The sequence below is a fragment of the Eulemur rufifrons genome, chromosome 1 (assembly GCF_041146395.1).
Source record: "Eulemur rufifrons isolate Redbay chromosome 1, OSU_ERuf_1, whole genome shotgun sequence".
NCBI classification, from domain to species: Eukaryota; Metazoa; Chordata; class Mammalia; order Primates; family Lemuridae; genus Eulemur; species Eulemur rufifrons.
In genome coordinates, this window is record NC_090983.1 from 19,490,262 (window position 1) to 19,516,445 (window position 26,184).

The 26,184-nt window shown below is 51.7% G+C and overlaps 1 protein-coding gene across 1 annotated transcript in view; it reads left to right on the forward strand.

The window, feature by feature from the left end:
- The window catches only part of MARCHF4 (membrane associated ring-CH-type finger 4), a 92,905-nt gene extending 67,780 nt beyond the window's left edge, over positions 1-25,125 (forward strand). Inside the window, exons 2-4 of the mRNA XM_069467367.1 lie at positions 6,579-6,734; positions 11,619-11,811; positions 24,758-25,125. Coding sequence (XP_069323468.1) covers positions 6,579-6,734; positions 11,619-11,811; positions 24,758-25,125 — 717 coding nt within the window. The remainder of the gene's footprint in view (positions 1-6,578; positions 6,735-11,618; positions 11,812-24,757) is intronic.
- Positions 25,126-26,184: the final 1,059 nt, after the last annotated feature.

Sequence of the window (26,184 nt, forward strand, 5' to 3'; positions counted from 1 at the left end):
TTTCCTTTCTGTGGCAGGGATGCCTGGCACCTGTGTGGGTGGAAAGGGAAGTCTTTGGCTTACCTGCCATTGCCATGGCGACCAGGTAACCCAAGGACTCCAGAAGTGAGACTTTCAGATTGAAAGAGGCAAAAAAATGAAGCAAGCCTGAAATAAACAAAGAAATCTATGAATGGAGAAACAACTGGAGTCTTGTGCCTGCGGCTTGCTGTGTCACTGGCAGTGCTGGAAAAGAAATATAATGTCTCCCCAACCCTCCTAAGTTTGTAGTTGGGACAAAGCCCTGTAATAAAAGACAGATTAGCAAGAGAAAAACAAGCACGTTTATTAACGTGTGCAGTGCACATCACGTGGGAGAAACCTCAATGAAAGGTACTTCATTCAGTGGCTTAGAACTCTGGCTTATGTAGCATCTTCAACAAAGAACAATACATGTTTAGAGAAGTGACAAGACAAAGAAACAGGATGTTGAGTCTCTACAGGCAGCAACTTGGGAGGGAAGGCAAACAAATGGCAGAGAAAGTTTAGTTAGTGGAGCTTGTTAATATAAATCCCTCCAGCATCACCTCAAGGCCGAGGAGGGTGTAAAGCTGTCTTCAGTGGTTCACGTTTGTTCTCCTGGTGGAGATGGGGAGGCAGGATACCTTTTGTCTTTGCGAATAAATCTCTGTCCTGCTTTTAGCCAGAGGGAGGGCAGAGAGCTCTCCTGCACCTGCTGCTTCTTAATTGTCTTAGCTCAACGCTCCTTCCTATCTGGGGGAGGCAGAGCCTCGTCTCCCACAGCAGCCAGAATATGTCCTGTTCTCTTCTCCCGCCTGCCAGATCAGTCACAACCGAGATCTAGAGGGTCACTTTGTCCCGCTTCCAGCCTCTAGTGTGACCCCACTTAACCCATCCAGGAGACCTGTGCTCTTCTGTTCAGCGTACCCCGAAGAGAAGGTCCCCCAAACGCTCTCAGTGTCCCCCTGGTAACAAGGGAGCAAGCCAGGACTAGACGTCAGGAGAACTGTGTTCTGGTCCCTTGTCCCAGAAGAGCAGGCTCTCCTAGAAAGTTCTTCAATCTCTACTGCTCTCTGTGGCCCAGTTGACCCTTTTCTTAAGGCACATGCTCCCTTCCTTACCTATTGGACCTATCTTAGCGTGACAGTAGGCAAACAAAATAGAGCTGTCGTAGAAAAAAACCTGTGAAATTAAAGTTCTTACAGAAATGAGTCAGAATTGTGTGTTTTCACAAGAGGACTTACTTGTGCCGGCACTGCGCCAAGCATCTGTGTGCATGATCTCGTGTAATCCTGAGAACTACCCTTCGAGGAGGAAGCCACTTGCAGTGGAACATGAAGAAACGGGCCGTGAGAGAGGTTGAGAGGCTTGCCCAAGTCTGCTCCTAGCCACGCCCCCACACTGTGCCCCTTGGGGGTCAGGGGATTAGAGAAGACCCCATTTCTCTTGTTTTAGTCATTCCCGGGACAGTCTCTGGCCCCAAAGCTCTGAGAAGATCATTGAGGAAGTGTCTGGTGCTCTTCGTTTTAATGAGCCCCTTTGATCTGTGAGTTTGCTGAGCTCTGCAGACAAGATCTTGTTAATCCTCCCAGCCCAAATGCTGGGGCCTCAGGAGCTGGGCCAGGGGGCCTGTCCTTTCCCATGCCCTGGTGCCTGTCCCCGTGTGTCTCCCGTGCGCTCAGTTCTACGGGTGTGCAGGCGCAGCCCGGCCCCCGGAGGATTTGAGAAAGACTAAGTGCTGAACTGTGGGCATGATGGGAGACCCGGCTGAGGGGCCTCAGCTGGGCCAGGAGGTGGGTGGGGTCTGGAGAAGGGGGAGACAGAGAAGAGATTGTGGGCACAGGTGTAGGTGGGACAGCAGGAACTGGGGGCAGAAGGGGTCGGGCAGAGAGGTGTGGTGAGGCTTGAAGTCTGACGGCTAAGTGACCTTGAGTTAGTCATTTAACCTTTCTCTTCAATAGAGAGCTCTCTCACGGTGAGAGATTTTTACTCGGGCAGAGCGGGTGAGGATCTAGCTCAGTTTCCACGTTGCACATTTTTAGCTTTTTTGTGGGGGGGGGGCAGAGTCTCACTCTGTCACCCAGGCTGGAGTGCAGTGGCTTCATCATAGCTCACTGCAACTTCAAACCCTTGGGTTCCAGCCATCCTCCTGCCTCAGCTTCCTGAGTAGCTGAGACTACATATAGGCACAGGCCACCATGCACAGCTAATTTATATATGTATATATAAACTTTTTTTTTTTTTTTTTGAGACAGAGTCTTGCTCTGTCACCCAGGCTAGAATGCTGTGGCATCAGCCTAGCTCACAACAACCTCAAACTCCTGGGCTCAAGCAATCCTCCTGCCTCAGCCTCCTGAGTAGCTGGGACTACAGGCACACACCACTGTGCCCAGCTTATTTTTTTCGGTAGACTCGGGGTCTCACTCTTGCTCAGGCTGGTCTTGAACTTCAGAGCTCAGGCAATCCTCAAGCATGATTAAATGAGATCATGCACACAAAATGCAGCCTTCTGGAGTGCTAGGATTACAGGTATAAGCCACTGCACCCAGCCTAATTTTTCTCTTTTTTTGTGGAGTTGGGGTATTGCTTTTGCTCAGGCTGGTCTTGAACTCCTGGCCTCAAGTGATCCTCCCACCTTGGCCTCCCAGAGTGCTAGGATTACAGGCATGAGCCACCGTGCCCAGCCCATTTTAGCTTTTAACAGAGTTTACTGCAAGGAACGTCTTCATAAGTCTAACTTAAGTCCACCTGGCTCATTTCCATTTCTGTTGTTCTTGAAGACATACAGAGCTGACCAGCAGAAGGTGGCGAAGGGTCCAGGGTAGGGCCTTTTAGCAGTCCTAAACCCTAAAAAGATTATGGCCCTCCTCCCAAATGTACATAAAAATACATTAAATCATAAAATACAAAACTTGCCTGAATGCCTGCGTTAAAATAGCTTATTTCTGTTTTTCTTCCCCCTAAAATCCTGGATAGCTTCCTTTATCAAAGTTAAACTTTTCTAACAGTTTTGGTGTCCTTGCTTTCTAATATTTGCAGTGCCAGAAGCAACTCTCTATTCTGCCTTTTGGTTTGTCCAGCCCCAAAGGAAAATGAGGGGAACTTAACAAGTCACTGTGGGGGAACGAGCATACGCCTGGCCTCTTGGCCCCTTAGCCAGGCACAGGGACCAGGCCAGGTGAGCCTGTTGAGGGGCCTGAGCTGGGCTCCAGTGGACCCCAAGGGTCCCACATCCAGAGCCGGGTCCTGTTACTGGAGGTGCCCCAGACAGCAGCTCCTCCTGCCTTGTCTCGTGGCTGCTGCTTGGGAAGCGAGATGCAGGGACTTTACTGTCGCTGGGCACCGTTGCCAGGGACCAGAAGTAATGTCTCTCACCTGATCGGCAATGTGACATGGCTGCTTAACAACCCGATTAATCAAACCCAGCTCACCCTGTTAGAATTAATGAGCGTAGGAAACGCTGCCATGAATAATGAGGGCTCTTGCCACTCCCCCAGCACCTCTCTTCACTCACCCCTCCTATTCCCTCCTCAGAGCCATTCGGCAGCTACTTAACCCCAAGAGCGCTCAGGCCTTGGTGGGTACGGTGAGTGCCCGGCAATGTGGGCACCTCCCGCCTCTTCTTCTCCTCTCCCAGGCACCACAGCTGCCCACCTGGAGCTCGAAGCTGGCCATACCCTAGAGAAGCAAAACCTCTGGTTCATCAAATAGATATGCAAGCGTTCAGCTGTCAAAGTCAGATTGAGCAGCTAACGGTACCAGGCCCTGTACTAAGTGCTGGGCATGCCAAGGTGGATAAGGCATTGTCCCTGTGAGGGGTCACAGTGTAGTGACCCATGACAAATGGAGAATGCAAAACAGAGGGTACAGGGAGGACCTGGAGCCACAGCGAAGGGGGCCTGTGGATAATGGAGGAGCAGAGGGCAGAGCCAGGGAGGGTGTTGTGGGGATGAGCACCTGAGCATTTCTGCCACCAAGTTCACTCTCTGCACAAATACACACAGAGTGCCAGGCAGTGGGCAGGATGCTGGGTGCCAGAGTCAGCAAGAGGGGCGTGGGTCCCATTCTCATGGAGTGGACATTCTCATTCTTGCTCCTCAGGGCAGTGCAGGAAAGTCACTTGATTTATTTTTTATCTACTTGTTCAAAGTAGATAGGACTCTGCTGCTGTGGAAAAAGGTGCAAGATGAACACCTTGCTCCTGCCTTCCAGGGCCACTCTGGAGGTGGACAGGCCTACACAGAGATCCTCATAATGGTGTGCTGAGTGGTCTAGCAGGAAATGGCCAAGCTGCTCAGCAGAGAGATCAAAGCTTGAGCTCAAGCTGGGGAAGTCAGGGATGACTCTCTGTAGGAGCTGGCATTAGAGCCTTCTAGGAGACAGAGTAGCAGTTTTACAGGTGGGCCAGGTGCAACAGGATATTCTAGACTTCATGTAGGCCAAAGTGAGGTTTTTGAGTGATAGAAGTTGAAGTGGAGGAGAAAGATGATTTCAGGAATATTGGAAGGAAATGGCTAATTCTATAGTCTGCGGCAAAGAACACGATTAAATGCTCAGGTAGAGATCTGTGACGTAGAAGCCGGGACCTCCGATGCTTCTTATTTACAGTTGAGAACAGGGTGTGGTTTTATGAATGGTGAAATCCCCAAGTTAGCAGGGACTTGGCTCAAGTGGCTATATCCCAAACCCATCAGAGGGGGGCTTAGGGATCGCAAGTGGGCAATCTTGTGGGTCGTTTGATAGGAGGGAGGCAGAGGGGCTGGGTAACTGCGGGGGGGGGGGGGGGGGGCGTTGGAGGCACAAGGGATAAGGAAGGAGAGGCCGTAGGCAAGGCCAGAGGGACACAGGCCGGGAAGGGGGCTGGGCCGAACGGCAAAGGTCTCTGGGAAAGTAAACAGAAGACATGGGTGGATGGGGACCTAGTGAGCAAAAGTGGTGGACCCTGGGCTAGGAGGGTGATGAGACAAGAGAACAGACAAGTGGGGCATGAAAGAGAGAGGAGAGGGAGGGAGGGGGAGTGAGTGAGGCTCATGGAGGCACTTTGGGGCCCCCGTGGCAGGGGACACAGAGACACAGGCTTCAGTCATGGTCATCTGATATGTTCAGAGGGAGTTCTGGAGAATGAATCTAACTCTGCAGTCCACTCACTGCAGGGGGGGGGGGGTTCAAATCCTGACACCATGCAGCTTGGCCAGGTCCTTTGCCTTCTGGCTTCCAGTTCCCCCAGGCTATGCTACCCAGCCACTCCCAGCCAGGCTGAGGGCGTGGGAGGGACCTGGGCCTTCAGGGAGGGCATCTGCCCAACCTCCTAGGTCCCCGGGGGTTCAGGCCTGTCCCCATGTGTTCCTCCCTCGGGGATCAGGGGTGGGAGGCTGCACAGAGAGTTCCTGGGTCTCTATGCCTCAGCCTGCAGGAGAGTGCAGAGACGCAAGACCAGAGCTCTGAACCCAGGCAAAATGACCCTCACAGTCTACTTTGAAAACCACCACTCATTGTTAATATTTGACGTTTGGGAGATTTTACATAAAAATACTCACTAGATCTCTGCATCTACAGCTGGCTGGAGCTGATGGTGGCTGTCCCTTTAACCTGGGTCTGGGCTTTCCAATTCACCCCAGTCTTCCTCAGCTAGCTTTTGTCACTTGTGTTGCCTGTCCCGAGGGCATTTGAGTTTGCAACCCTTGGCTGAGTCTTTACAGAGAAGTCTGACACCGGTTTGGACAGCTGGACAGCTAAGGCTTTGTCTCATTTGTCTCGGAAACCAGCCCGCCTCATCCTCACAGAGCCCCAGGACCTGAGCAGTGGTCAGAGGGCTCAGAACTGTTGGCAGAGCAGACTGAAGTGGCTTGGCTCCCATGGTGGGGGTGCTGGAGCCCAGGCTGAAATTGTCTATATTAAAATAATGTAAGGCCATCAGGCAGGAATAGTGATAAAAGTCTGACTTCCACAGAAGTACCGCTATAGCCGAAAGTTAACTAGCCTTTGTTCTCTAACTTCCCTACTGCTGTAACTGCTTAAGTGTCACTTATTCTGGATAGGTGTAAGATTTGTGACTCCCCAAGCGGCTTCTGTAGATAAATCTCTATGGCTAACACCCTATTGTAAAATCTAAGTCCGGTCTTTGAGGTATCTTCCACACTCCGCACTGGGTCAGCCGGACCAGTGGCCGGGCGTGGGAACCAGTCCAACAATCCTGTGACCCCTACCCAGGACTCCTGTTCACCAAGAAGACAATTTCTGCTTCCCAACCCTATGAGCTCACCTCCAGCCAATTAGCCGACTCAGTTCCCAAGCCCTCTGTTCACCGAACTACCTTTAAAAATCTTAGCCCCAAGTTCTTGAGATGGATTTGAGAAACTTCTCCCATCTCCTCACCTGGAGCCTAAACTTTCTCTGCAGCAAGTCCTGCCATCTCAGCATATTGGCCTTTTGTCTCCCCTCCTGGGTGGAGTCTGGTGCCTCCAGACAAAGCCTATGGCCTGGTTGTGGGGGGCGTGGTCCCCCCTGACTGGGGGGCCCAATCCACCTCGGTACCGGACTCCCTGCTCGGCCTCACTCCTGCACCTCTCTCCCTGCAGGGGGAGCTGCTGAGCCCCTGCCGCTGCGACGGCTCCGTCAAATGCACGCACCAACCCTGCCTCATCAAGTGGATCAGCGAGCGGGGCTGCTGGAGCTGCGAGCTTTGCTACTACAAGTACCACGTCGTCGCCATGAGCACAAAGAATCCCCTGCAGGTACTGCGGGGCCTGGGCCTGGGGACCACACACTGCCCGGGCTGGGGGCGGGCGGGAGAGGGGATGCAAGGACGTCTGTGTTTGCTCTTCCGCCTCAGCAAGAGGAAGGGATGGGTCAACGAGAGAAATAGACACGGAAGGAATGAAGTGCAGAGACCCAGGTGGAAGAGGGAGAGTAAGTAAGCCTATGGATGAATGAAGGAATGAGGAAAGGAAAGGAAGAAGGAAGGAAGGAAAGGAAAAAACAAAGAAAAAAAGGAAGGAAGGAAGGATGGATGGAGCAAGAAAAAGAAAAGAAGGGAGGAAAAGACCAGAGGGCAGAAGAGAACAGGACACCAAAAAAGACAGAGGTGGGCTAAGCTGAGGACTGTAGAAGACGTAAGGGGAGGGGACGCAGAGGCGCCTCTCAAACTTTAACGCCTGTGTAATTCACCTGGAGTCTTGGCCAATGCAGACTATGGTCAGTGGGTCCCGGGCGGGGCCTAAGACGCCACATGCCTACCAGCTATCAGGTGATCTGCTGCGGCTGCACCACAGACCATACTTCCAGTGACAGAAGGCAGAGAGAAAATTGGAGAACAGACAGGTCAGGGAGGCAGAGAATAAAGGGGAAAACAGGCGAGAAGGAAGAGAGAAGGAGAGGAGAGAATGTGAAAAGGCTACCATGAAAAGGCCAGGGCCGGGTGAGGTCTGCTACACAGATTCAGACAGGACTCAGAGCTCCCTCTGCCCCCACCCCAGCCTGCCCTGACACATCCGTCATTCCCTCGCAAATGCCCCCAAATTCAACAGCTCTCCCTGCAAGGTGTGCACACATACACAGAGCATTTTGCTTCTGAAAATAGCGCCACATAAGCATCATCAGCCCGTTAAGCTGCCACATAATCACTTAGCCACTATCGAAGTGAAGATGGGACTTCAGCTGCCTGGCACAGTTTCCTTCCTCCCCGCTGAGGCGGAGGGGGAGAGTCCACCCTGCAAGCCCAGGAGGGTGGGTGGTTGGTGGTGACCGTGGGGTGGGGTCTTTGCATGGTGGGGCAGCGGGAAACACCTGCAGCTGCAGTGTGCAGGGTGTTTTATTTTAGACCCTACGGAGTTTTACACGGGGCACTCCCAGGAATGAGTGTGTGTGTTTGTGCGTGTGCCAGTGGGCTGGGGGTGGGGGGCACTCCAGGAAGGTGGCACCAAAAGCCCCAGGCAATTAGCCATCTTGATAGTGTACAAAAGGACAGAATAAGAAGTGCCTTTCCCCGCTGCTGGTTCCATCTTCAAGTTGCTTCAAAATCTTGAAGTGTCTTAAAATAGCAGTGTCACGAGACAGCTGATTCGACGTCCTCTGGGCTGGAGCAGAGGTCTGAATGCATTAACCCTCCCCTTCCGTTTCAGCAGGCGCAAGCCTCAAAAAGGGTCAGATTCCAAACCCACGAGCCCACCCCAAAGTACCCTTCCTTGGCTACACCCTTGGCTCATAAAGTGAAAAACCATTTAGGGATAACTTTTTCCTGAGGATAAGAAAAAAAAGTTTATTCTAACCTTGTAAGTCAGGTAAGTAAGTGGCAGTGTTGGCAATACAGGTCTACTGGTCTATTCTTAAGTGTCTACCCTGTCTTCAGCTGTGAGTTTCTAGACACTGGGACTCCCTCCAATTCCGTTGCTCCTGGAAATGCAGTGGTGTGTGCTCAGGAAATGCCATTTCACTTCTGGACAGGACCAGAAGAAGGAAGTAGTTGGGACCAGAAGCAGCGTTGTGCGGTTGTGACCCACATTGTCCCAATTGTATGTCTGGAGCTCTTTGGGCCCAGCCAAGTGTCAGACAGCTGCCTGCCCATCCCCTGTGGGCAGCTCCTGCTCCCACAGCCCAGCCAGCCAGACCGTCTGCGGCACGGGATGGCATGGCCGGTGCTACCGCAAGTGGGTGGAGCGATGGATGGGGACCCCAGCGCTGCGTCCTCTGTCAGAGAGGGGCGGTTCCTTCCAGGTCCTCTGGGTCCCTCACCTCCTGGGTCAGGCCCCATACAAAGTTGTGAGACATCACACAGTTGTCTACTATGGGACGTCATCTCAGTGACGCTCTGGAAGCAGAGTTTCTAGCCAGAAGAACCACTGAGAAAGGAGTGACAGCGCGGCCCTGTGGGGCTCAAGGCTGCATGGCTGCTTCCTGCCCTCTCTTTGCTGCCTCTGAACTGCAATTACATTAATGAACATTTAGTCACTGATTACTGGCTGCCAGACAGTGTTCTAAATAGTCACACATATTATCTGATTTAATCTTGAAAACAACCTGATGGCGTGGGCACCATTGTTATTCTTAATTTACAGACGAGACAGTGGAGGTGCAGAGGGTTCAGCCATGTGCCACGGTCACACAGCTCTTCAGTGTCACACACGGCGTTTGACTCCTGGGTCCAGGCTCTTACCCTCTACCTGCGGTGCACAGGCACGTTTGGGAAGACGCCGCCTTGGCATGCTTATCTCTATTTTTACTGAAACAGAGTCAAGAAATCCCTTCAAAGCACTGGTTTAAGAGTTATGTCATGAAACCCTCTCAACACTAGGAAGTAGGAAGGACCAATTATTTTCATTTTCATGGAAGGAAAAATGGAGGGTGCTCCTGACTTGTTGGCTTCCGTAGGGTCACACTCAACACGTAGGAGCAGAGCTCAACCAGACTCGGTCATCTGACCCCTTGCTCGGCGCCCCTTCCTGTTACAAGGAAGGAAACATCCAGTCTTGTGCTCATCTGCCTTTGTCCGATCCTCAGTGCTGCAGGACAGGAGTTCAGAGGACGGAGGCATCTAACGCTACTGAGATCAGGATCTCGCTTGGAATGAGGTTCCGACCTTCTGGGTGGCCGGTGGCAGCGCAGCCCGGCACCACGGTGTGCTTCTCCCCTTCCCGCCCTCCTCTGCGACTTCAGAGCTCGCTCGTTCTCTGCTTCGTCCTCAGCTCTTCCCCCCCATCTCTGTGGAGCCCCACACGACACAGATAGGAGGAAAGGGGCTCGTCTACAGCCCCCCACGCTGATCCTTCGTCATCATGCCTCACGTTGGGTCAGGAGCCCCATTTGCCTTCCACAGATGGCTTGGGGGATGGTAGCAGGGGCTTCAGGGATGAAGGGGACCTTTCTGTGCCTCTGCCCTTGGGATTTTTGAAGTCCAGCGGAGCAGGAGAAGGTGAGGGTTACTGATGTCTCAAGGGTAGAAACAAAAAGCTCAGTCAGAAGCTCTCCTTCCAGGCAGCGCTTTCCTGGGAAAAGCATTTCTTGTACATGAGAGAAGCCTTGTGGTCAGGCCACCTTCTGGAAAATTTCTTTGTTATGTGTAACCCTAGGCTGGGACAAGCAATGGAAAATGTTAAGACCCAATTACCTGCAATGGGATCTATCTGAACACTTACATGCAAAGGCTGATGTCCTATATCTGGACCAACAAGTGACTTGCTTTCCAATGGTTACAATTCCTTGGGGGCCACTGGCTGGTCCCAGCTGGAGCCAGAATCAGTGCTTCCATGCAGCGAACACAAAGTGAGGGGCTCCCTGCTGGCAGGTGGGAGGTAGCCTGCCTTTGCTCCAAGTTCAGGCTGAAATGCTTTCTGGAGGTGTTCTCTGCAGAGTGTCATGCACACCTCTCCAATCAGAGGATGTCCTTCCCCCCACCTTCCCAAATCTGATCCTGTCAGTTCCCTGCTTGAAACCATTCATGGCATCATGTTTACTCTTAGGACAAAGTCCAAAATGTGTGCCTATTCTACAAGATTCAGGGTGGTCTCCCCTCCCTACTTTTTCGGTAGTTTCATCCCACAACTCCTTTGCTCTCTGCACTCCACCCACTCGGACCTTCTTCCGGGTTTTCATACTCACCATGCTTTCTTCTGGCACAGGGCCTTTGCACATGCTCTTCCTGCTGCTGGAGCCCTCTTTCCTGCTTTCTTTGCCTAGTAAATGCCTACTCAGCTCAAGATTCCCTTCCTCTGGAAAGTCAGATCCCAATATCATAGGCTCTCACTGTGCCATGTTCCTTCCTTTCTTACCCTGATGAATTGTAGTTGTAAATAATTATTTGGTTATCTAAGTTCCTTAGACTGTAAGTACCATAAGGGCAAGAACCTTGTCTGTCTTTGCCTCATGCCTAATATCCAGCCCCTGGCATAGCGGGCAGCACGTAGACAATACTCAAGACATGAGTAAGTGTGTGCATAAGGCCCAAGTTAAAATCCAGCTCCTGGCTCATTTAGGCCCATGCTGCCCAGACCAGCCATAGAATCAGAATTACAAATGACAGAGTTGAAACTCACCCACACCCCAGCCTTTAACCCATCCATCAATACTGCCATAAGTACAGTGCTTTTCCTGTTCAAAAAAATGAAATATCAGTGTTGGTATACATTCAGTAAATTCTAAACTGTTTTTCTTATCCTGTGTCCTCTCTTTGTCTGTTGAACTGGCAATCTCCAGCATATATAAATTACGTTGCATGCAAGGTGGTATCACAGAAAATACGCCAAAGGAAAAAAAAGGGGGGGCCCGTGCTCTCTCAGAACCTATTAGTGAGAAAATAGAACATATTGTTCTGAAAAGAATATTCTGGGGCCCTGAAACGCCACCACACTAGCTCTGCATTTTCATGTCTCCCTCCATTTCTCTGTCTATATCATTATCCTCCTTCCCAGCCATGCCTGCCCACAACCCCCTCCTTACAATGAATAGCAATCACTTGGTGTGGGTGAACCTCAGAAACCCACAAAAATGTCCATTGCACTACAAGTTGGAATGCCCTTGGTTTAAATGCCAAATCGGAGGTGAGTGGTTGGAGCAGCATAAGAAAGAGGGGTGGGGACGGGGTGAGGGTGTTCGAGCAACAGCTGACCTGTCCCCTGTCTTCCCAGTGGCAGGCCATCTCTCTGACGGTCATCGAGAAGGTTCAGATTGCCGCCGCCATCCTGGGTTCCCTCTTCCTCATCGCCAGCATCTCTTGGCTCATCTGGTCGACCTTCAGTCCCTCGGCAAAATGGCAGCGTCAAGATCTTCTCTTCCAGATCTGCTACGGGATGTACGGCTTCATGGACGTGGTGTGCATAGGTGGGTCTGGGGCGTGTCTCCTTGGGGTGTGGCGAGCCACACAGCAGTGTGATGCGCAGATCCCTCGGGATCCCTCTGTGTGGGAGGCCAAAGCAGGTGTGGCACCCAGCTTCAGACCTGTGAGCTGGGGAGAGGCCAGTGGCTTAGACTGGAGGGGTGCGTGGGAAAGTGGAGGAGGCAGGGCAAAGAAGGAACATCTAAATCTTTCCCGAGCAAATCTGTCTTGTCCAGCTGAAGGTAACAGCAAGGAGGCTTGGCTCTGGGGAGATTTGGGGAGGGTCAGTTGACAGGTCTATATGCCTCCAGCAGGTGTGCAAGGCCTCTTCTCCACTGTGTACCCCACGCTGCCAAGCATGACACCGAATGCCTATACACTCAGTTCCGTTCTCTTCACAGCAAAATGCCTAGAAACAGCCACAATGGCATCTGCCCTCCCTTTTTTCTGGCTTTCTATAAGCCTATGCCAAGGCCCAGGTTTCTCTAGTGGTTTTCCGGCTGGGTGTGGTGCTGGGGCCCCATGCACAGCTCCAGGGGCCCCTTTGGGAGTGGGAAGTGGAATGCTCCCCCTGCTTCACCCTGGACTTCTGTACTCTCATGGCGTCAGTGTTTTAGAAACAAGTTTAGTTCCTGCTTCTTCTCTGACTCCATTCGCAAGTTTATATGCCTCCTCTGTACTACCATGTTGGGGTGGGTGGTAGAGGGCTGGGTCTTTTTTTCCCCCAGCATATGATTGTGGTTGAAGGTTTGATCAAAGCAACTGAGGGGCGAGGAGTGGCCTGGGTTCTCCGAGTGAGATGAAGTGTGCTTAAGCACTGGCCACACGTCCTAACCTGGGACTTGCATCTTGTCCTCTAGGTCACAGAATGGGAGCATGAGAGTTCCAAGCTGTCTTCTCTGGGCATTAGTGTGTGTATTGTATTAAACATGTGACACTGCTCTGTTTGGCAGGAAAATATCTATTAGCTAGAATTTGGCTGGGATAATGTCGATGTGAATTTCTCTGGGGTCCTTTAATATTAGGAATTAGAAGGGCCTGGAGACTTGCATACTGGTCGCAGCAGCCAGAGACCAGGGATGCTGGAGCTCATAAACGTGTCTAAGCCATCTTGCTGCCTCTCCATGCTAGCAAAACCAATATATCAACTCCAAGTTCAAGAGCCTTTTAATTATGGCACCTAGGCAGTGAGAGGAACAGACAGCCCAGATTTGGAAGACTGTGAGTGGGGAAGAACTTGACATTGATGCATTCTAATTTACCTTCCCCTCCCACCAAACCCTCCCCCTACCCTGCCGAGCACTAGATTGTTGATGCCAAAAGCCAGGTGCGTCTCCATATGGAGGTTTGCAGCAGCTCTGGCATGGAGAGGAAATCAGAGGAGGGCCTTCCTGTAGGGGCCCCTCCAGCTGCCCTTCATTCTCCTTCAGGCAGGCTTTAGCTCAGTCCCTGACGTGTGCTTCTCTGAGATAATGCTTTCCCATCACATGGCGTATTAGTCAGTGTTGGCTGCAATAACAAACAATTCCAAAATCGCAGTGTCTTACGACAAACATTTATTTCCCACTGGGAGTTTGTGAGATGGCTGTGGTTCTGCTGGACATGGCTGGGCTTAGCTTCTGGCTATGCCCTGGGTCCACACCTGCTCCGAGTGTCTCCTCATGCTGGGACCCAAGCTAAAGGAGCAGGGACTACTGGGGCAGGCTCTTCTCCTAGCCAAGTGCAGGAGCACAGGTGGGCTGGTGGAAACTTGCAATGCTTTTCAAAGCTCTGCTCAGAACTGGTGCACTGTCCCTTCTGCCCACAGCCCACTGGCCAATGCAAGTCACCAGTAAGCCCAACATCAATTGGGTGGTGGGATGGGGAGGTTTATTCCTCCTTCCTGGGAGGGAGTGTGAGCAAGAGAGAGGAGCACAAACACCATCCACTGCTGATAACTCCACAGATGTGAAGACTGAGTTGAACACAGAAGAGATCATGTGACTGACCAGTACAACCCCCTTTTTTGCAGCTGAGGGAACAAGGGCTCAGAGAAGGGAAGGAGTTTGCTCAGGGTTCTTGGCTGATTAGAAGCAAGGTCTCCTGATTCAGAGTCCAGTACTCTGTCCATTAGCCCTGTTACATCAGATAGCGGGAGTCCCATGGTGTGACTTATGGGATATCTAATGATGCCACCTGTGACTGTGAGTGCATCTGGGCCCACTTCCAGGGCCTCCCTATGGCTCTGAGCCACCAGCGCTCCTGCCCTGGCCGGCCTGCTGCACTGGTCTCTCCTGCTCATGGAGCCTCCTCTGAGCAGGGCTTGGTGCCACTCTCCTCCTTCGTCTCTTATTTGGCTCTTTCTGTCTATCTTCTCCCCGGCCCACTTCTGTCTCTCTCATTCTTTTTCTTGTACACACGGGGCACTCAGTGCTTCAATTTGTGGTAGAAGAAGAGTGAACTGAATATTGAGAGTTTTCACATTGTTTTCCTTTCTTCCCTGCTTTTAGGAAAACATAATAACCCAGGATGCAAAGCCACACCACAGTCTGTCCATTCTGCTATGACAAGCCAGCGACTGCTTGGAGACAGCCGTTGGACGGGAGGGGAATGCATAGGGACCCTAATTGCTTTTGGTGCCATCTAGAAGTGGTCAGATATATTGACAGTTGGATCATCTCACCTTCAAGGAGCTTGGACTGCTCTATCATTCTAGTGATTATGTTAATAATAGGAGCTAATTCCGTTTCAGAGCATGTCCCTGGGGACAAGGATTATTCTTCTCATTTTCCAGATTGTGAAACTAAAACTGAAGGATCTGTCTCAGGCTGTCTCAGGCGGCAGAGTAGGACTCTCAGTTCAGAGTTTTTCTAGGAGAGGCTGTCCATAGGGGAAAATGCTGGGAGAAGAAAAAAAAAAGGGAGTGATATGGGATCTAGACAAGAGAGTGGGAGGTGACAGGCAATAGTGAGAATCCACAAGCAGATTCTTGTGGGTGCAGTCATGGGGCTTTGGTGATGGCAATGATCATCAGTAGGGATGATGGCGGTTTTTAAGGGTGAAATTCAAGTATCGGTCATTTCTCCTCTGCAGTGTTCTGGCCAGTAGGGGGAAAACGCATAGCACTGGCAAATGGGTGTAAAAGTATCTGCGTTTCAGGGGGTCTCTGGAGGGATAATCAGGTGGAGCCCACAATGCCGGGTCACCTTTATTTTTAGGCTCAACTGGACATTCTGCCTCAAGGGGACTACCGGAGAGCACACGTGGCATCAGATTCACTTAGGGGGATGTAGGGCGGCAGCCACAGCCCCTGGCACGGCAAGTCGGGCTCACCTCTGCAGGGGGGTTCTCACCATATGCCACATTCTAGCCCAGGGCTGGTCTCTCAGCTCCCAAACAATAGCTCAGGGGCAAGGAGATGAGATCCACAACACTGGGTGCAGGGGCCACCTGGGCTTAGCTTCCAGGGTCCCCACAGAGGTCAAGTCCATTCAAGTCACTGTACTCAGGGCAGCCCAAGGCCACAGCCTCCCACAGTGAAGCCCCCACCAAGCAAGGGTGACCCCCACTCCAGGCAATACTGTAACACAGCTGACACTCCCCCTTCATCAGACTTCCAGGGGAAAAGAGCGAGAATGCCAACCCAGAGTCCAGTTTGTTCTGCGAGAAGGAGACAGTATCCCATCACCCCTCTCCTACTGCCTCCCGCCCCTGTAGGTGAACCCGGACCTCTGGCCACCCACACCTGACTTACTGCTGAACCAGTGAGAGGCAGAGAAGTTAGAACAGGGGGCAGAGACCTGGCTGGTTCTGCCAGAAGGAGCCACGAGGTGGTCTTCTTGCCCCCTGAAGACAGAAAAATAGGCAAGAGAGCCACAGGGGGATAATTATCTACTTTTCAGGCACTCCCCAGTTTCAAAACCTGATAAGTGAGTTTACTCCAGTGGAAAAAGGAAAGCCTCCCTTCCAAAAGTCCTGAGAGAGTGGATGAAGGTGATTTGTTGGGAGTGGGAAGAGGAGGAAGAGGCTCCCTCGCAGAGGGTGGGTGGAAGGATGCTGGGAGAGGTGTGTGTTCTCAGGAAATGTTGGCTGAAAACCAATGCTGAGTGGAAGAATCCATATCCACATACCCAAGCTCCGTGGATGGATGGGGCAGTTCAGCCCCTGGATAAAAAGAAAACAAGTATAGCCCTGTGTTAGCTCAGAAGGCTGAGTAAGAGGAGAGGAACAAGACCATCTGCTGCTATGAGTCTCTGGACTTTCCTCAGTTTTCAGATACCAGGAACAATTTATCTATTCCCTCCCCAAGACTGTTAAATGGCCACAGCTAGTAACGAATATGAGTAAATATAAAATGGGTAGTTTTAATGAATCCCTAAAAGCATATTTTCCTTCCCAATTGGAGCGGCATGCTGAGGGAGAGCTCATGAGAGTGGGAGGGACGCTGAGGAGAAACTCCATGGCGCCGACCGTGGCTCTGAAGATACCCCCTGCCGTGGAGCTACATCAGCCCCACGCCCGGCTGAGGCCACCCGGCTGGCTTCCGGGACGATCAGTGGTCAGTGAGAAGACTCCAGTGCATGACTCAGAGAATGGCCTTCGGTGCCCACTGAAGGCTTCTGCTGGAGATAATTACCAGGAGGGTCTGAGTTCCCCGTTTGCTGTGGCACAGCTCCAGAGTTAAGGACAATGAATGGCATTGGACTTGGTCATAGCAGCGGGCTGTGCATGTAGTGACACAAGCTGCCTCTACAGACAAAGCATGTCTTGGCTTAGAGCCCTAACTTTCTAGACCAGTGCATGCCACTGTGAAAGAGCAAACCATCACATCCCTGCAAGGACAGTGAGGAACTGATTAAGGGCACAACAACCCTAAAAGATAGCAGGGTGGGTATTATGACCCATATTTAGCAGGTGAGGAAAGGCTGAAAGCAACTGTGCTCCAGGTCACACAGCTCAGCAAATGGTGGAGCTGAGGGTTAGACCAAGAACCTCTGGCTCCAACTGCAGGGTGCTCTCTACTGCCTATTTCATCCCCGAACGCTCTGTGAAATGGCAAGTGCAGAGCTTGGGTGGGGAAACCGCTGGTAAGAATCAGACAAGTGGTGAGTCCCGGCGGGTCCTGTCCTGTGTTCAGGGTTTGGGAGGTTGGCCAGTGTTGCATCTCCTTTGTGATCAGCAACTTAGAGGGAAGCTTGAGAAGTCAAGATGGAATTTGACGGTTTGTCTCCCTGTGAGACACTCTGGTGGAAGGTACTTGGGGTGGGGGAAGCTAAATCTACTAGTTAACATGAACTTGGGGAAGCCACCCATTTATTCATTCAAAAATATTTACCGAGAGGGTGCTGGGTATACACACTCAAACAGGAGAGTCGTCTGCTCTCAAGGATCTTACGTCTCCTGGGGGAGGCAGACAAGGTGATCGCTGATCCCCATGTAATGAGAGCCGGCACGAGGTCTGGACAAGGGGTGCAGGAGGGAGAAGAAACCTGAGTCAGAGGGGGCTGGGGATGGTCATGGCCATTCATCCAGTTGCACGTATTGGCTGCTTTGTTCCCCAAACTAGGGAGCATGAACAAAGAGATGAATGAGACACAGTTCCTCGTCCTCAAGGAGCTCCCAGTCTACAAATCCATCACAACACAGCGGGGGGCTGTGGAGGGTGCAGAGGAAGGTAGAGCGGGGAGCAGTGTGCTCTCTCTCTTGGGAAGAGTCTTCTCAGGAAGGCTTGCTGAGGGAAGGAACTCTGTACTTGAGCTAGTTTCAAAAGACAAATCAAAGTTTGTGCAGAAGAAGGGGGAAGAACATTCCAGGTAGAGGAACTAGCATGTGTAGAGGCACAGAGCCATGAGTGAACGAGGTGTGCTTAGGCAGCTTTGGAGGGTTGGTACAGCTCAACACAAACAGCCAGGCTGGGAGGTAGGTGATGGGCAGTGGGGCTGGAATGGCTGGTGGGGGCCAAAGCCAACAGGGTCTTGAGTCATGAGCTGAGCCACTCATTGACCTTGCTGGCGATGGCGAGGTGTTGATAAAATTTTAAACAGGAAAGAAATATGATCAGATGTGTCTTCTAAACTGATAACTCTAGCACCTGTGGGGAGAATGGGTCAGAGCTGGACAGGCTGGAGGTAGGGAGAGACCAGCTGGAAAATGCTCATAATGGTCTAAGCAGGAAGCAAAGAGATGCAATGCAGTGGGGAAGAAGTATAGGGATGACCTTGAGAGGTATTTAGGATGTAGACTCGATGGGACTGTCTGGGGCCCTTCCAGGAGACTGGGAGCCCCCAGCTCTGGCTTGAGCACGGACTGGGCACCACAGCTGAGCATGAGAATGGGATGGTCAATGGGTGGAACAAGGACAACCAAAGGGTATGTCTGTGGCAAGGGCACCAAAATAAAAGGACCATCTTAAGCCTAAAATCCAGGCAGAGAGGCAAGAGCCAGTTCCTAAGCCAAGAGTTTGCAGTAGAAGAAAAAGACACATGGAGTATGTTATGGACTGCAGGGAGGAGAAGGCAGTGCCAGGACTCGATCCCTTGGTCAGGGTAGAAGGAGGGAGAGGGCGTTTTATAGCACACAAGTGCCCCCCTCCTGGGATGCAGAGGAAGATATTGGGGGCATCGGGCCTGTTCTGACAAGGGCTGGTGACTTATGGGACAGGGGGTGGTGAAAAGGGCGGGTTAAGAATCTCTGTTGTGTTCCTAGTTTTCTGCAGGCAGTTGGATAATAAGATTTGAAGACAGATTTGGAGGTCAACGTAAGAGGCAGGTGAAGCTGTGGGTTTTGATGAGATAACGTAGGAGGATTGTTTAGAGAGTAGGTGGCTAAAGACAGAGGACTGGAGGGACAGTAAACATTTAAGGGATGGATGAAGACAGAGAAGCAGAGAAAACAGGAGAGACTGAGTCACAAGTGCCAGAGTGGTGGGTTTGCAGAGTGCAGTAGCAGAGCCACAGAATGGCCTGACGCTTGGGGCCACGGCTCGCTCAGTTTCTTACTAACCTTGAGGGATTTGTACGACTTCTCTGTACTTCCCTCTCCTCATCTGTGAAATGGGATGATAATCCCATCCTCGATTTGAATGAGATGGCACAGGCAAAGGTGGCCCATAACTGCCACCATAACTGTCAGTGACCTGGGTAGGGGCACGGGGGCAGGGTAGATGCCCTCGGGGTGGGCACTCAGTCAGGGTTTGCAGAAACTGTTCGAGTCTGAATCCAGCCACAGCCTAGATACAGAGAGAGCCAGACAGAATTAAAAGTCTGCTCTTATTTGGAGCAGCGCCTTTTATGGAAGGGTCAGGCTCCCTCCCCCGTGTCCCCTCAATGAGAAGATCTGATTACACCTAATGTCCTCCTTCCACCTGCCTCCTCTTCCGTCATCGCTAATGACGCTGTCTTCTGCAGCAGAGAAGCTGACAGAGCCTCCCAGCAAACAAATGGGGCATTCTCTGCTCCAGTGGGTCAAGTTATTTGGATTTAACAAGAGCAAATTAATTAAGGGCTTTGGCACCAAAAAAACATTTTTTTTTTTTTTTTTACTCCACAGACCTAAGAGATGGGCTGTCAAAAAATCAACTGCAAAAATGAGGACCTCATCCTCATCCTGTTTGTTTTTTACTTGTGAGTGGAATGGGGTCAGAGGAAGGAAGGAGAGGGATGTCTGAAATTACTTCCAAAGCTTTAAAACAGTGCAATATGGTAATTAACAAAATTATAGAAAAACCCTGTGTTAAATCTTCTTCTGTGTGTGGTCCCCTGAGGTTCTTTCCAGTGCTGTAGAGACGCCTGGCCCCTGTCCTCTGAGATAAAGGGATTTAAATCTCATTTTATAGCAAACGGTGGGGGTGGGGGGGGGGCAGCAGGATTGTTGAAACATTTTCTTTTCCAAACCTAATTTTAATTCACATGAACTACAAAACACATATATGGCACAGAAATTCCTTCCTTTCTTCTCTCCTTCTGGATAGAAATGACCCCGCCTGTCAAACCTTTTAATTCTCTGACTAGGAAACTCTGAACGTTCGGTGGAGGCAGCGGGTGCAGCAGAGACGCTAGGAAGAGAGGATCCGGGTCTGAGGACCCGAGTAGCCACTGCCCACCTATGTGACCTTGGGCAGTTACTTCCTCCCTGCACAGCTAGTTGCGTCATCTATAAAACGGGAGGGTTGAGCCTGATAACCTCCAAGGTCCTCCCAGGGCCCACATCCTAGGACTGTGAAGTTGCTTCTGTTGTGAGAAGACGTCCGGGCTCCGGGAGGCTGATGACAGTGACCGCAGGGGATCCCTAGTGGCGCCAGCTGGGCCAAGCAGCTGACGTGAGAAGCATCAGCCACAGAAGTGGGCAAGAGGACGCCCACCTGCGTTCTGCTGTCTGCATGTGGCTTGTCCAGTTTTCTGGATTGCCTGACAGCTCACTCCCTCCCACCCGGGGCTTCCTGGGCATGGCCGCCTCTCTCCATAGCTGAGCTGCCGGATGCTCAGACATGGAAATGACTGATTTAGAAGCAGATATGCCAAATGAGCACTGTCCCCTGCAAAGGAGACCCCTCGGGAGGCACTTCGCTTATTCCAGTTGTGCTGACAAAGCTCAAAATATTTTAGGAACATCTCGTGGGAACTGTCTTTGGCATAGAACAGATTCAGGAGTGGCATGTCTGTTGGCAGGGGGTTTGTGGCTAGAAATAGCGCTGATCTGATAAATAAGGTGGATGCTCAAGCCAGCTAATACATTTCGGGGACGACATGAAACAGGCCATCAAGCCACAAACTTTTCTTTTTTGGCCCCTAACCTAGCACTGAAGATATATTAGTTAGGGTAACTTCAGGAGATAGTAAAAAAAAAAAAATAAATCCCACATGTCACCGGTTTAACTCAACAGAAGTTTCTGAGCAGTGGAAGATTCTGTTCTACACAGTAATTCACCGGCCCCTCAAGCTTCTGACCTTTTGCCTCCAACTAGTAGAAAATACGAGAGATGGCTGGGCTTGGGGGCTCACACCTGTAATCTTAGCACTTTTGGAGGCCAAGGCAGGAGGATCCCTTGAGGTCGGGAGTTTGAGACCAAACTGAGCAAGAGTGAGACCCTGTCTTTAGTAAAAATAGAAAAAATTAGCCAGGTGTGGTAGTGCACGCCTGCAGTTCCAGCTACTCAGGAGGCTGAGGCAGGAGGATCACTTGATCCCAGGAGTTGAGGTTGCAGTGAGCTATGATGAAGCCATTGCACTCTAGCCTGTGTGACAGAGTGAGACCCTGTCTCAGGGAAAAAAAAAAAAGGCAATATGAGAGAGTGTGAATGAGTCATCCTCCTACCTCACCCCACCCATTTTTTTCCTCCATACCCATTTCTTAAATTTTGGTCTGACTCATGTTCACAATCAGCACTTGTCACCTGGTCCCACTTGGGTACAAAAAGCTGGAAAATGTATCCTCCTCAGTGGCAACTCTATACTAAGGAAGAGGAGTGTGGATTTTTGGGGAACAATTAGCCATCTCTGCCACAGAAAGCCAATCTCATTGAGAAATTTCCAGAAATGTTCTGTACTGGGATAGCCCACTAGGAGAAACTACCCCAGTTCCTAAGAGTAAACTTTTAAAAGATACAACTCTTATTAGATATAGAAATTTTGGGCATGTTTGCTTAAATAAACTACTTTTGTAACTTGGTGATAACTTACATGAAATACAGGCTGGCCACACCTACGAGAAGCATGAAGATGTACCTGTGGAGAATGCTGGGCAGGTGGAGGCATTGCCAGTCTGGCATCTCCCAGCAGCACCCCCTGAACCCACCAAAAATTGCTAGTTATATTTCTTCCTTTCTCCTGCTTGCCTGATAACGTTCTTTAGTCCAGGTTCTGAACAGGGCTGGGTCCTCAAGGGGTCGAGTCTGGAAGACGAGTGTTTGGCAGGGTAAGACACCAGGTCTCGCCCCCAGCTGTCTGACAGTGGGGAACGCTGTGGGGGAGGGGAGCACCCCTCTATGTCACTACTGAAGATTCCTGGTGGTGGGAGGGAGGCACAGGTGTGAGGCCTTGTTTCCACGTCTGCAGAATCAGTTGGTCTCTAGACTGCTTTTCAGCTCTAGCATGCTATTTGTCTATAAACAATGGCTCAGTCTGAGGACTGGGAAGGGAAACAGGAGATGAAAGAGCAGGTGCTTGCCTTGGGGATGAGGTTGGCAATGAAGGAGGAAGAGATATGAGTGGGCTTTTTCTGTGTCCTGTAATCTCCCCACAACAATCGCTGCCACGTGACCTTGCGTGTTGGATGTGTGCCAGGCGGTGCCCGGCCTCTGCACACAGCACGTGCTCCCCCACTTAAACTCGTAACAGCCCTCTGAGGAAAGAAACATTTGCCCCAATTTCCTGATGAGAAAACTGAGTCTCAGAAGGGGGAAGTCACTTACCTATAGCCACAAGGCTTGTAGGTGGCAGACACTCTGAACGCTCAATGCACACTCACTGGCGAGTTAACTGAACTGCGGGGCCCAAAGGCGTCTGGGGCCAGGACAGAAAGCATCCATTTCTTCACTTGCTTTACATTTTCACGTGTAGCACATCTGGAAGTAGATTGTTTTTCAAAATTACCTATAGCTCTATTTTGATCAAAATTTAGAGCCTTCCGTGAGGCAGTGAACAGGGATAGAGAGCGTATTCTAGGCAGTAGTGCTCAAGTGCGGCCCACAGGCAGGTGGATCAGCTTCACCTGAGGCTTCTCAGAAATGCAAATTCTCAGGCCTACGGAGAGTCTGACCTACTGATTCTGTTGCAACAAGCTCTCTGGTGCACATTAAAGTTGGAAAAGCACTTTTCTAGAGCTGTCTGCTACTTTTCTGCCACTTAAACCAGGATACTGGCAGGAGTTGGGGGCGGGGTGGAGAGGGGGCTTCTGACACCCTGTGGCGCCTGCAGGTATACGAGGAAGGGGAGCCCCGAACATTAGGAAGAGGAAGGTGGCAATTCTTCTGGAATTGGATTTTCCACAGACACAGCCCAGGGGTGGGTGCAATGTAGCTGGTTACTAGAAAACTGTTAAATTAAATTTTAAAAACCCAGAAAAGGACTTAATGAAACCCTACTGGATTTCTGATTTTACCATTTCATCCTAATTCCCCATTTTCTCCTCTTCCTGGTTCTCTGTCTCCCTTTACCACCAGTCTCCTAATCTAATTCAATCTCTTCCTCTATTCTCTGCCATTGCCCAGCCCTCTTCCTTCTTTCCCGCCATACCGGGTCACCTGCCCCTATCAGATGAGCCCCACCCATGTCCCCCGCTGTTTTGGTATCGCTGCCCCAGGAATCAATATGTAATTTGTAGAGCAGGAGGCAGCGAGGGCTGAGGGGAGTGGATCTGAATGAGGTAGTTCTTGCTTTTCCCATTTTTGCCAAACAACCATTATCTGGAAAAACAGGTGCACCTTCCTCCCCTTCAGCCATCTATCCATTAAAATGCTTTAATTACTTCCCGAACATGAGACGGCTAATTGGAAGGTGGCATTCAGATCAAAAATTTAAGCCACTCTCTTCACTCAGGGTAAAACTGTCTGATGGAGAAGCTAATTAAGAATCAAGCGCAGTGGGTCCTACCAGAAAGAGTGAGTCTGGGGCTCCGAAAGACCCTGCCTCTCTCCCCCAAGGCCCTAGGTGCCCCATCGTCACCTGGCCTCATTACACTCCTGGTGCTGCCTTAGCTGCCGGAGACCCGAGCAGACCTGGCCCCTGCCCTCAAGGGGCTGACGCTCTGGAGAGACGAGCGAGCGTATCAATGTTCACACAGGCTTGTGGGATCAATGGACAAGTGGGTGGCTTCCGTGCCAAGGGTGCTCTGGTGCATAGTCAACAGGATGACAGACATGATGGGCGTGGGGGCATTTGGGAGAGGGTGGGCGAGTGGGACAGAGAGGACGTTTCCTTGTCCAGAATCTATCAGACCAGATCAGGGTGTCCACAGGTGGTCTTCAGGAGATTTATGAGCCCCGGAAAATTATAAGGACAAAAGTGTGTTTTGTTGTTGTTTTTCAGGGAGATGGTTCTTCCCTTTCTTTCGATCCTCAAAGGGGTGAGACCCAAAGGGCTGGGAACCCCTGAGACTCTGTCTCTTTTCCAGTGTCTGCTCGGACACTCGCTGAGCAAAGTGCGATTTCAGAAACTCTTGGGGTCCCGGAGGACGAAGCCACATGAGTGGCTTCTGGGAGCTCCTAGAATCAGTGTGCTGCAGCCGGAGAGGCCTTGGTTCCACGTGGCAGAGGCTGGGGCCACTCATCCGTGTGTGCTCCTCCCCTGGATGTCAATTGCTGCAGGACAAACCCCACTGGGCTTCTCATCCCCAGTCACCTCCCTCTCCACCTCCCGGCCTCCCGACACCTCACTGTACAGACAGTCATCCCTTCCCTGGCCTGCTCACCCCTTCCTCTGACCCCCGATTGCCAGCCCCTCCACACTGTCCTCTGGACCTCACGGTCCATCACTGGCAACCTCTTCTCTGTGTGTCCCTTTCATCCTCCCTAACTGAAGCTGTCCCCTGAGGACATCGTCTCCCTCATACTCTCTCTTGTGGGGCTGTTCTCCCACACGCCATAGATACGTAATAAACTGGGTGCCATGGATACGTAACAAAGGGAGCAAAAGCTTCCATGCCTCAGTGAGGCATTATAATATGCCTCATGTTATGCCTCGGTGGGTGAGTTTGGATTTTGTGAAGCCACGAAGGGGGCGAGGTGGAGTAGAAGAATTAGGCAAAGGCATTGCATGTAGGTGCTCAACTATGTCATGCACTCAGTGTGACGGTCCTTCCGCCTTCTGCCTCCCGGAGACTAGGTGAGTCCAGGAAGCCGGGCTGGTGATCACATGGCTCCGAGCTGGAGCCTGTGCCTGTGTCCATTTGCAAATCCAGGGAGAGCGTGGTCCTCTCCTGGCGGTGAGCTGCTGCCTCTTACGTGGCCTTTGTGTTCTCCTCTCCCTGCTGCCTCAGGTCTCATCATCCACGAGGGACCCTCTGTGTATCGCATCTTCAAACGGTGGCAGGCCGTCAACCAGCAGTGGAAAGTGCTGAACTATGACAAGACAAAAGACCTGGAGGATCAAAAGTCAGGGGGCAGGACCAACCCCCGGACCTCCTCGTCCACGCAGGCCAATATCCCCCCCTCGGAAGAGGAGGCGGCAGGCACCCCTGCCCCCGAGCAAGGCCCTGCCCGGGCGGCCAGCCACCCCTCAGGCCCTCCGTCCCATCACCACTGTGCTTACACCATCCTGCACATCCTGAGTCACTTGAGACCTCATGAACAGCGGAGCCCCCAGGGCAGCAGCCGAGAGCTCGTCATGAGAGTCACGACCGTGTGAGAGGAGAGACCCGGAGGAAGGCCATGACCACGCCCGCAGGGGCTGGGGGCCGGTGTGGGGGGCCCGGTAGTGCCCAGGGGCTGGCGCGCTGGGAGCAGACAGAGGGTGGGGGCCCGGAGGGAGCTCTGGGGAGCAAGAATGAGGCTGGTGCCAGCAGTGGCTTTGTGATTTCCTATCAGTCAATGCCATTCTCCAGACAACAGCAACGAAAACCAACACAAACACAACGAGGAAGTGCAATACAGGCTGAGCCTCGCCTAACAGAACAAGACCACCCCCTGCGCCCACAGGCAAGGCGCCCAGGAGAAGCAGAGGCTGTGGGAGGGCAAAGCCCTGAGACTGGTGGTGGTATTGGAGGCAAAGGGGGCTGAGAGCAAAAGCGTCTGTGGCCCTCTGAGTTCTGACCTTGAGTTTGTTTTTGTTTCTTCCTGGGCTTTGTTCAGCAGGCAGTTGGGGTGGGGGAGGGACGGGTGAGGGCTGGCGGGACTCGCAGACTTGGGGGCTTCTGGGCTCACCTGGGTGGGCAGGATGCTGACTCCCAGCTGATAGCTGTAGGGGCCTGGGGGGATGGTGCAGGGGGGGATGGTGCAGGGAGGGGACATCGGTGGGAGCCGCTGGAGCCTTCCAATGTCAGGTGGGCTCAAAAAGGGCTTAAGTTTGGACATGGGTGTTTTTCTGTACCCTTGTTACTTTATTTTATGGTGATTTGGCTCAAAGATGTTTACAGGAAACACATGCACACACACACACACACACACACATGCGCACTTGCCTAGAGAAAAGTACAGATCTCCAGTGGGTATCGCAAGCACAGTTCTGCTGCTGTGGCTTCAGCCTTGGAAGCTGTCAATCCAGGAGCGAGATTCTCAACTACCCAACCCCACTCTACGGCCGGGACACGCTCAGTGCCATGCCCCTCCTGCCTTGGCACATGCACAGACTCCCCCGCTGCAGGGCATCCCCCACCCAGGGTCTCCCAGGAGAGCAGCTGCAGTGGTTGGGAGGAGGTTGGCCAGTGTGCCCCACGGTGTGGAGTGGAGACCAATCTAAGTATTCCTT